Source organism: Rhamphochromis sp. 'chilingali', assembly GCF_963969265.1.
Source record: "Rhamphochromis sp. 'chilingali' genome assembly, chromosome: 4".
Classification (NCBI taxonomy): Eukaryota; Metazoa; Chordata; class Actinopteri; order Cichliformes; family Cichlidae; genus Rhamphochromis; species Rhamphochromis sp. 'chilingali'.
The window spans coordinates 838,159-849,059 of record NC_137948.1 but is presented as its reverse complement, the minus strand read 5'-3'; the positions used below and the strand labels follow the sequence as shown (position 1 = coordinate 849,059).

The 10,901-nt window shown below is 48.1% G+C and overlaps 1 protein-coding gene across 1 annotated transcript; it reads right to left on the bottom strand.

Annotated features, from left to right (window-relative positions):
- Positions 1 to 1,457: 1,457 nt before the first annotated feature.
- On the bottom strand, positions 1,458 to 2,546 carry LOC308394726 (transmembrane protein 121-like; the record flags this gene model as incomplete). Its single annotated transcript, XM_080879189.1, has 1 exon — positions 1,458 to 2,546. One exon carries the CDS (start codon positions 2,544 to 2,546, stop codon positions 1,458 to 1,460), a length of 1,089 nt encoding a protein of 362 aa, XP_080735315.1.
- Between the last annotated feature and the right edge of the window lie 8,355 nt (positions 2,547 to 10,901).

Below are 10,901 nucleotides of genomic sequence, written 5' to 3'. Positions count from 1 at the left end.
GAGTTTCATGTCCCCTTTAAAAATGAACTCAGCGGTCTCAGTGTAGCCTCTTTGTGATAATTACTGCGATTTAAACAGAGCAGAGAAACAGCACAAACATGCTCATGCGTGTCTGTAGGAGAGCTTTACGGAGCTGAACAGCTGCCCTGGAAAAGAAAGAAAAAACAAGCAGTTTACTGCCAGTGTTTTTCTGCCTGAAATGGCATCACCATCACATTTTAATTCTCTTTTCTTCTTTTTTAATTTGTCCTTCACCTGACGATGAATTTATTTTAATGTGTGAGGTCTGGCTCCATCTTGTGGCCACACTGGCGTACTGCAGGGATGATTCTGTTTACATGTTCGTGCACTGGCTTTGAAATAAGAGGGAAAAAACTTAAAATCAGACCTGAAGGCAGATAAAACGAAGAGTCTGCAAACAGGAAACTAAACTTTCACATTTTAGACTGACCACAAAGCTGCTTTGCTTTGAAAGCATACTGGCTTCAAATTGTATTTTAGTCATTTTATTAGTTTTCTTTTCCAAATATGAACCATCAACAAAAGCAGCACAGTCACCTCAGCCCTGCGTTACATGATGATGGACTTCTACAGGTAGGACGGAGCCTTGTCAGCCGTTTGCTGGTCGTGTCGCTGAGTTGACGTCTGTTGCTCTGTCATAATTTATGAATATCCTGAGAAACAACTTCTTCACCAAACGTCCGTACTCTGAAAAGTGTCCAGAAACTGAGATTACACCTGTTCAGGTAACGACGCCACCTCCCTTGCTCCTTTCCTCACACGGCCCGTATCTTTATAAGTGTAATGTGTGGAAGCACACCAGGTAAAAGCTCCAGCATCGTCTCCTCAGCCAGTGAAGAATCATCATTTTCATCCACGATATCTTCTCTTCATGCTGAGGAGCTGCTGTGCGGCTTCAACACTGACACTGAGGAAGGGTTCGCTTGGATTTGTGTTACTGTTTATGGACCTAACAGGCTGAGCTAGTGTTTCAATTCTCTCAGATTACATCAGAGCCCTCTGAGCCCAAATCGGCTCTACTTCATATCTGCTCACAGACATGAGAGCAGCATCAATCTGAACCTGCCAACAAGAAGCTTTCAGGGCATTTTCCAAGTGACTGGTTCTCAGAGACGTGTGACAGGTTTAATTTCAGCACTCTAAAAATGAATTTTACATCCCCACCATATATCTGTGTGAACAAGATGATTTCTACTCATGTTTTAAGTGAAATTCTTTTTATATCAGAGCAAGAGCAGGACAACAACAACAAAAACGACCTTTCCTTAGAAACGGTCACGTTTGAGTTCATGAACAAGAATCTGAAGAAATGTCCAACCTGTTGATCAGTATTACAGCAACGCAGTGAGAGCATGTTGGATTCTGGGACTGCAGACGCTGAGTCAACCTGCGCTCCTCAGATCGGGAAGTTTCTCCACGGCACCGCAGATGCTCGTTTATCCCAAACCAGTCGTGTCCCGTCGCTTCAGTTGGGTTTCTCCTTCTTTTATCTCATCGCCATTCAAGCTCACCTCTTGTTGACTGGCATCATCACCGCCCTCCTCGCCTTCTTCCTCCTCTTCCTCCTCTTCTGGGATGCTGGTGAAGTCCTCAATCACGACTCTGGGCAGCCCCACGTGCTGACCGCCGTACACCTGAACCTCCTCCTGAGAGTTCTTCTGGATCTTGGCGCCCCGATCCGCCGGAGGAGCAGCCGGCTGGTGTTTCCTGTACTGCAGCAGGCTGCAGCTCTTCATTAAGATGGCGATCACATTCTTTCCCATCATGATCCCCGACACTCGGATGTCCCCGTAGACCAGCAGGTTTCCCGTGCGGATCAGGAGGGTGATGATGTTGATGGTGGCGAGGCTGAGGATGGGATAGAGCATCATTTTGTGGGGGACGATGTTCACCCCCTGCATGCTGATCTCGCTCAGGGAGACACACGGCAGCACCAGGAGGAGGATGTAGCAGTAGAAGAACATCAAACCCTCCACCCACAGAGGGAGTCCTTCACTTTGAAGCTCCCACAGGTTCGCTTGAACATCCACGACATCCAGCAGGTCCAGCACCACCCAGAACAGGCGGCTCCGTATCTCCTCTCTTTTTTTGTATGGTCGCAAGTACTCCAGGTGATCTATCGCAGCCAGTGTTATGAACACAATGGGAATGCAGATGGACAGCAGCAGCGTAAGACCTCTCCGGGACACACCTACATCCACCACCTCCACACCTGCGGCCGTGTCCTGGGACTTGTAGTTCTGATAAACAAAGTAGACCTTGATCTCCAAGACAAAGATGTAGAAGAACCAGAGCATCATGGCATAGCCTCGCCTCGCGGTGTGCACCTCTGACCCAGCCCAGACGGCCACGTATCGAAGGACGACGAGGAAACACGCGTCGCTTGCCAACACGGTGACGCACACAGCGAGCCTCCGGGAACCCGGATTCTGCTCCACCAGGTAGGCGTCTATGAGTGCCAGGCTGGTCACGATGAGGACTGCCGTCAGGCACACGTGGGGCTTGTTTGGTTGCGGGATAACCATCTCTATTTGAAGCCAGCAGAGAGTCAACGGTCCAAACGCTTACGCCAGTATTTCTGCGAGAGAGTCGGCTACGATCCGAGTCATGACAGCGTCTTTATGGAAGGGTGCAGGTGAGGTTCTGCTTGGGCGTAACTTTCAATCGGAAACAGCCCTCAGTTCAAACTCTGCAGTCCAGTTACAGAAAGAGGACGCTTGGACATCAGCGTTCATCCCTTATTTTCCAGATCTTTATGCCACAGCTTACGTTGCCTGAGATATTTAAGATATTTCACTAAATTCCTCACTTTAAAGCTTGGATGAAGGTTGTGTTCATGTTTTCCTTTGGTCCACGTCCAGCAGCAGTTTCGAACTACCATCCAAACCGAGGTGAAACAAACTGAAGGTTAGCATCAGTGCTCCTGCTGTCTCTCTCTGAGACGACAGTGTGGAAATCTTTGGATTGTTGTGGGAGCAGAATCAGCACATCCACCTCTGGGCTTCCTGTTAAAGCTTGGTTAAATTTAAAAGTCTGTGATCTCCACACAAGCTGCAACTTTAGAGACTTCAGAGTTTCTCTTAGTGTTTCTGAGGAGGAGATGAAAGCTGCTCGTCTCCCCTGCGGCTCCTCGTAACTCAAAGTTTGTGCTGTAAAGTTTTGCAGAAAAAGCTTTTTGTTTTTTGACACGTTTTAAAGAAAGCTTCTTCAAAAATCAAAACACTGAAACAATCAGGACGAGTGAGCGGGCTCATTATTGCCTCCACGGCTGAAATCCATCGCCACGGCGCCGATCATCAAGCCGGACCGTCGTCGCTCCCTTCTGAGCGTGCAGAGAGTCTTCCTCGCGTTTTCTATCTGCAGGCTCTGCTTTCAACACGAGTTTCCCAACATCTGTGAGGGAGGGAGGGAACGAGCCTGCTCGACTCTACGTTTTTTTCTTCACCCTCAGCAGCATGTCCTTGTTTCTGCACACACACACCAAACTGTTTACACCACCGAGCTGCGCTCTCAGGGAGGAACGCTGTTTCCCATAAACATTTGAAGGGCTTCTGGAACAGGAAGTCTCTTCAAATCACATTTGTTCATTCTTCATCAACATGTTTTACAGCGAACAAAGTGAAACGCTGCGTCCAGGTCTCTAATCTAGCTGAAACTGTGCTGTAGTCACAGCGAACTGTGAATCTGAGCGCCGCGTGACCACCCACACAAAACCTCCACATCAGCTCATAGAGGAGTAGAAGAAGTTCAAACTGGAAGCAAAGAAACGGCAAATTTTCTCCAAAAATCTCACCTTTTCAGGCTGCTGCAGCTCCTCCCTGCGTACAGTCTGAGACTCTCTGCACCCACTCATCAATGAACAGGTGGTAAAAACCAATCAAACTAATCATATGCTCGTATTTTCAGCCACCGCGGATGCAGCATCTGTGCAAGGGTGGCTGAAATGGCTGAAACGATGCTAAAGCGCGACATGACTTTTGCGTGCGGTAGTATCCTGGTGCAGGTGTGTGGTTCTCTTCTGAAAATACTGGGCGTAAAGCAGCGTCTCAGACCTCGGTCTGTGATCCCTGTGGAGAGTCACTGGAAAATGAGGTGAGCCTCAGGTCTGAAAGGAGTTTCCTTTGGGCCCAACGTAGGAGGCAGGAAGCTCACAGACAGCTTCCAGGAGAGGTTTTGAGTCCAAACATTAGGGAACTCTCAGGGAACATCGGGGAAGAGCTGGCTTTGTACGATCACTTCTTTTCTCTGCTTTTAAGCTCTGCTGAAACAAAGTTGGTCAAAACAGAGGAAGCATCGTCTCAATGGCCTCTGACGTCTTCCCCATCCTCCCAGTGTGGGCTACAAACGCACTGATGGGCCACAGGAAGCCTTCCTCTCACACAGAATGAACTGTGTTCCTGTTCTTCTGCTGGTCACAGGAGTTTACCTGGAGTCTGATGGACACACGAGGACAAAGTTTGGTGCTGTTGACACTGCTCTCTGTGTTTGTGTTCAAAGCAGTGATCACAGGCTGCGCTTCGTGAGCTTCAGGTGTTTGTTGATCATCAGTTCAGTCTTTTTTTGGAAGCTCTGATCTTAATGACCTAACTTTTATCTGGGCTAAGCTTTTTATGGGAAGACCACATTAAAAAGTCATGAGAAAATGCTCTGGAGCTGCATGAGGATGAATTACATTAGCCCAGTTACTGCCTCATACGGCTGACTCCCGCTCAGCGCCGCGTTCAAGGACGGATCTGACATTCTTTCAAGCTCGCTACTGCTGCGACAGGGCCAGCGGTGACACGAGGGGACGCCTGGCTCCACATCAGAGGTGCAGATTTCTCATTTAGTGGGTCACGAGTGAAACCAGCTGGTGGCTTTGCAGCACATTAGGATAAAAATCCTAACGAGGCATTAGAGCTGAAAGAAACTAAAGCATGAACTTAAAGTGGAGCATGAGCTCACTCAGGTGGCTGACCCATCACAGCAGAGTGCGGCGAGAGGCTGTTAACAGCAACTGCATCTCTGCAGTGCATCCAGCGTCAGAAACATGTAAATGGATCAAAACAAAAGGAAACGCACGTGAGCAGGAAAACCGTCACACCACAATCGTCTGCTGAGGTGAGCGTTAGCGCCTTATCTCATGTCATCGGCGTAAATGCAAGCAGCTGAGCTCTCTGTGGAAGGAAAGCGTCTCGCTAAGACTGCAGGCCGACGGCCTCGGCTCTGCCTGCAGCTCCATTTTTCCCTGATGCAGGAACTCTGCACTCCTACGCTCACTTCAAAGCCAGCTGGAGGGAACACAGGAGCCATTAGCATAGATTAGCATATACCTACAGACGAACCCCATCCAGCAGCAGCTGTAAACTCTCCATCCCGGGATGAGAAGCTCTCAGGAAACAGATTTTCCTTCTGATCCTTCCTGGAGCCAAGCGCATTTTCATTAAGCAGTTCGGCGTTGCCAGCATTTCAGAAATCTTTGTGTTAGCGCGTCTGATGAAGCTCGTCCGTCTGCGTTTCCAGTTTGGGGTGAGGTTTGTTAGGAGCGGCCGGGAAAGGAGGAACAGCGTCGATGGGAAGTTTTGTGGATGAACACTGAGCATCAACAGGAGCAGCATGAAGGGAGACATAAAGCACGAAGCAGCCGTCCTCCATACGACCTCTGACCTCTCTCATGTTTTCCTTCGAACACCTGAAACCTCAAAGCTCACAGACATGAAGTCCATGTAGCTGTGCTCACATTTAAGCTGCTCAGCATCGAGCCGCTCTGGGGCCATTTCCAGCGATTACTTTCCAGAGCTGTGATGTTGTGTTTGTTCAGTTTCTGCTGCCTTGATTGCAAAGCCCTAATAAAAAAGACATTTTTACTGTCACACTGTTACCTGCTTAAAAGAGGGAAATATAAAATAGCAGCTTCCAACCTGTGGCAGGAACACTCTTATTCAGAGTTCATTGTCCAACAGCTCAGACATGGACAATCATTTGTTGGTATAACACTGTTCCTGAAAATAAAAGGGAGCCGAGGTCCTACTGCACAGTCTTTTATATTCTGTGTCACTGATTCCTGTAGAGAAACTATGTGTTTACTAGCTGCTTGTTGGTTATGGTATCACACTGCATTATTGAAAAATGTCACATTTAAATGTCATTACTTCTCCCACAGCAGCAGAAGGTTAACAGCAGTTTCAGAGTCTGTCCACTCTGAGCTGACCCATAGGAAACACCGCCGGCTAACTCTGAGGGTCATTGTGGATGATTCAGCTTCACAGCCAGACACCAGTGAAAACGAAGCAGGATGTGCAGTGCTCGCAGGACATCTCAGCACGGGGGATGTAGCTCGGGTGGTGGAGCCGGTCACCTACTAACCAAATATCCTTGGGCAAGATTCTAACCCCACGTCTGATGGATCTATTGCAGTGTCGGTGCATAAATACAAAGTGTTTGTGTGAGTGAGGTAGAGTGCTCAGATGCTGAGCATGAAAAGCAAGCAGCTGAAACCACAAGGTGTGAAAATGGGCGTCGCTCACAAGTGTCGGGTGAGCTCATTGTGAAACCTGGCCCCACCCTATCATGTGACTTCCTGAGGTCAGATGGCCCAGGGTGTGTGTGGGCGTTAAGGCGTCTGGGAAGGATCTCAGAGCTGGATTATAGATGGCAGACAGTTGATGTCATAAGCCCCGCCCTCTGTTCAAAGATGGATGTTCACAAAAGTCGATTCTGTTCATCTGGACGTTTTCAGTGGGAGAAACATTTTGTCATCATCCAGGTGACTCCTTCAGTCTCAGCTAGGGATGGGTACCGGTATCTGGTGCCAAGAACGGTAGTAACCAGACCGAAACGCAGCGCACATTTCGGTGCTTTTTTTTCCTGAGATGTCATACACTTTGGATTCTAGCCAATCATTTTACGTTTCCGAGGATAGTAGGCGGGGCCAGGTACGTACGTTCTTTTAGAGCAGAGCTACAGATTAAAAATGTCCAAGGCGAAGCGGTCAAAGTCTGGCTGTACTTCACAGCAAAATATGCAAACTCAGCAGCAACAAGTGCTTTAAGCTGATACTGTGATACTGTCAAAGGAGGTAACACCTCAAATCTGATGAAACACCTGGCGACGCATAGTGTTTTTTTTAAAAGCCCAGAAATGCGCCGTATTTGATAGCTTGCTGCGAGACCTCACACCGAGCGCATCTACTGCGGGCCCGGAGTTAGCAACATCCCCCAAAAACCCGAAGAGGAGAGTCCTGGCCCCTAGCCCTGCCAGTGTAGCAGAAATGATGAGGATGATGATGCAGCAGCAGCCGTTCTTCTCTGCGTGAGTAGCTTAATGTTGTTCGTGTGTAATTTACGTTGAGTAGGCTAACCACGTTATTACATTAATGCATGTAAGGTGAACTAGCAAACACCATCATAGCTACATGCGGCTGTCCTCTTGTTTGATGGCAGATACTCCCTTCACCCTGGCCAAAAAGGCTAAAATGACCAAAGAAAAAGTGGAAAACAGCTGAACATGGCCGAGGATGTGAGTGGGTGTTAAGGCGTCTGGGAAGGATCTCAAAACTGGATTATAGATGGCAGACATTTGGTGTCCTCTCTGTCCAAAATGTGAACACTGGCATCCTTGAAAGAGTGACCTTTGACCTTAGATGCCAATGGACAGCCGAGTCTTGTCCTGTGGAGGTGGCTCTTCTATGTTATGCGTTTATGAAGTGGCTGTTTGGTGTCTCCTATGTAGAGGCCTGAGCTCCCCTCGCTGTTTTTGAGTCACTGAGCGTTTGTTCACAAGGACATGCACGATGAGCCTCTATGTGACAGAGACACTGTGGGGAGTGTCATCTGTCCCTGATCATGTGTGTGCTCACACAGACTCACTCTGTGTTTGTCTGATTGTCCCTCAGACAAACAGGTTTCGTCAGGGACCGAGCGACAGCACACACAGTGAGGAAATCACTGCTGTGCTGTGACTGTGAACTCTGAGCTGAATCTGCCCATGACCTACACTAACACATTAATGTACACTACAGTAAAAGTAACAAAACACTGTGTGGATAGATGCAGCATACACACATCACACAGATGATCTGTGTGATGTGTGGTGGCTGTGTGGACACACATGGCTGCTTTACTTTACTGTGATGGCACTAGCATCAAAGTTAGGTCAGAGTTTGAGGTTTTAATTTATCCCCAGGTTCAGTCGCAGGCTCTGTCCCCTCATTGCAGAGTTAAACGACATCTTTGACTCTAACGTGTCTGCGAGTCACATCATAGGTGCGAGTGGACGGGTCACTGATAAAGCACACAATCAAATTCACATGGAGCCTCTTCTTTCTCTGAACATGTGATAAAAACTGTGTTATGTTGAGTAAAGACTTGTTGATTCCATTAAGTTGTGGACTTAAAGCTGTCATCCCTGATGGACAACATCTCCCACCCCATGCAGCAGACTGTGACAGCACTGAGCAGCTCCTTCAGTGGCTGCAGCACCCACGGTGTGGGACGGAGAGATTTCACAGGCCTCCCCACTGTTGTCAGACTCCACAACAAAGACTCCAGCTGATCAAACACATCCACACATGTGCAATAACAATAAGCGCAAAACTCTTTCTGGCATCGTTGTATTATACTCATATTGTATATAGCATTTGTCTTCTATTTTATTCGATTGTATACAGTATTTTATTTTATTCTATTCTACTGTGTACAGTTGTGGACAGTATCTATTGATCTCTTATTCCAGTGTTTTTCTCTAATTTTTATAGCTTTGCACTGCTGTAACAAAACAAATTTCCCACATGTGAGACTAATAAAGCTTATCTTATCTTATCTTATCTTATCTTAAGCAGCATGTCTCATGACATTTGCATGTTCATCCTAACAATACTGTTGATGATAGTTCTGTTACAGAAACAGCCACTAAATTAGGAACACTGGCTGATGGATTTAAAGATAAGGTTTGATAAAGACGTCTCACATCAAATGGCTTCTTAAACAACAGTTTCTCAAAGATCAACGACCAATGCTATTTCATATTTCCATGTGTAAGAGGTTTATTGAACTGACTGACAGTAACCGCTCTGTCCAAAGAGACTGACCCCGGGCCTGGGCTGTGATTATCGGGTGAGGAATGAGGGAAACAAAGGAGGGTGTGGGGTAACTTGGAGGACAGACGGTAGTGTAGGACAGGTTTAAACTCCAGGTGACCACGGCTGTCCCGTACAAGGACACAAATGGAACAGATGTTATTGTTCCCGCCTTGAAAGGTGTAAAAGGACGGACTGTTGGGTGTGGGCCTCATTTGGGTTTAATAGAAGCTTTAGTTTCTTACTGCTTGAATAATTACTTAGAAACCTGCAGACATATCAGTATAAAATAATGTGCAGCTGTAGTCACCTCTCAGCGCAGGGCAGCTTCTCCCCACCAGTTTTTACCAGTTGATGCACATCCTCATACAAAACTCTGTGAACTGCCGGGGCGGTTACTCTCTTTTGGAAAGTCTGACTGCAGCTGCTTTACAGCCTTAACAAAAGAGATCCATGTACATGATAATATGGAATCATCCAATCTTCTAATAAATAAAAAGTGTGCTACTGGTGATTCCTCGAAGTGGATAAATGAACATGCAACACTGCTATTCCCTCCTCAGAGGCATGGGTTGTAGCACTATCACCCGGTGTGAACACAGTCTACACTCGAGCAGCTACAGTAATGAGGTCGGTTGACCCAAAACCTCGAGGCACAGCATTTGGGAAACACTGATGCACTCTGCTCAACTAAAAACAGCAGATGTAGCTAAATGATGCATTATTCTGCACGCTGCAGCCATCATGCAGAGCTGGTGCGATTGTCTGCATAAGAAGGAAAGGACACATCAGTGCTTCCTTTTGTACCTCCTTTAGCAGAGAAGACATTGTAGCATCCTTGATGAAAGCAAAGGTGATAACACCATCCCAGATTTCACAGACAGACCATCCCTTTCAGTCTGTTGCCTGAAGCTGCTTTACACTGTACAGCAACGCTGCTGCAATATTACTCTCAGCAAACAGATCGATGATGCTGGAACTTGCTGCTCGCCTCTCGTGCCCCGCACGCCTGTATTTTAAAAACTAAAAAACTGTTTATCAAAACCTCCTGCTCGTACAGTTGTTTCCTGTCTGAAGCACAGGTCGTAATGCAGGTGTAACTCGTTGGTTATGTCCTCAGGTGTAGGATCGTCACCCATCCATCTTCATCCGCTTTATCCGGGGCCGGGTCGCGGGGGCAGCAGCCTAAGCAAAGAGGCCCAGACCTCCCTCTCCCCAGCCACCTCCTCCAGCTTATCCGGGGGAATACCAAGGCATTCCCAGGCCAGCTGAGAGATATAATCACTCCAGCGTGTCCTGGGTCTGCCCCGGCGCCTCCTCCCGGTGGGACATGCCTGGAACACCTCACCCAGGAGGCGCCCAGGGGGCATCCTTGTCATATGCCCGAACCACCTCAGCTGGCTCCTTTCGATGTGGAGCAGCAGCGGCTCTACTCTGAGCCCCTCCCGGATGGCCGAACTTCTCACCCGATCTCTAAGGGAGAGGCCAGCCACCCTTCGGAGGAAGCTCATTTCTGCCGCTTGTATCCGCGATCTCGTTCTTTCGGTCACTACCCACAGCTCGTGGCCATAGGTGAGGGTAGGGACGTAGATCGACCGGTAAACTGAGAGCTTCGCTTTTACACTCAGCTCCCTCTTCACCACGACGGACCGGTGCAGCGTCCGCATTACTGCAGCTGCAGCCCCAATCCGTCTGTCGATCTCCGGCTCCCTTCTCCCATCACTCGCGAACAAGACCCCGAGATACTTGAACTCCTCCACTTGGGGCAGGAACTCATCCCCGACCCGGAGTGGGCACTCCACCCTTTTCCGGCTGAGAACCATGG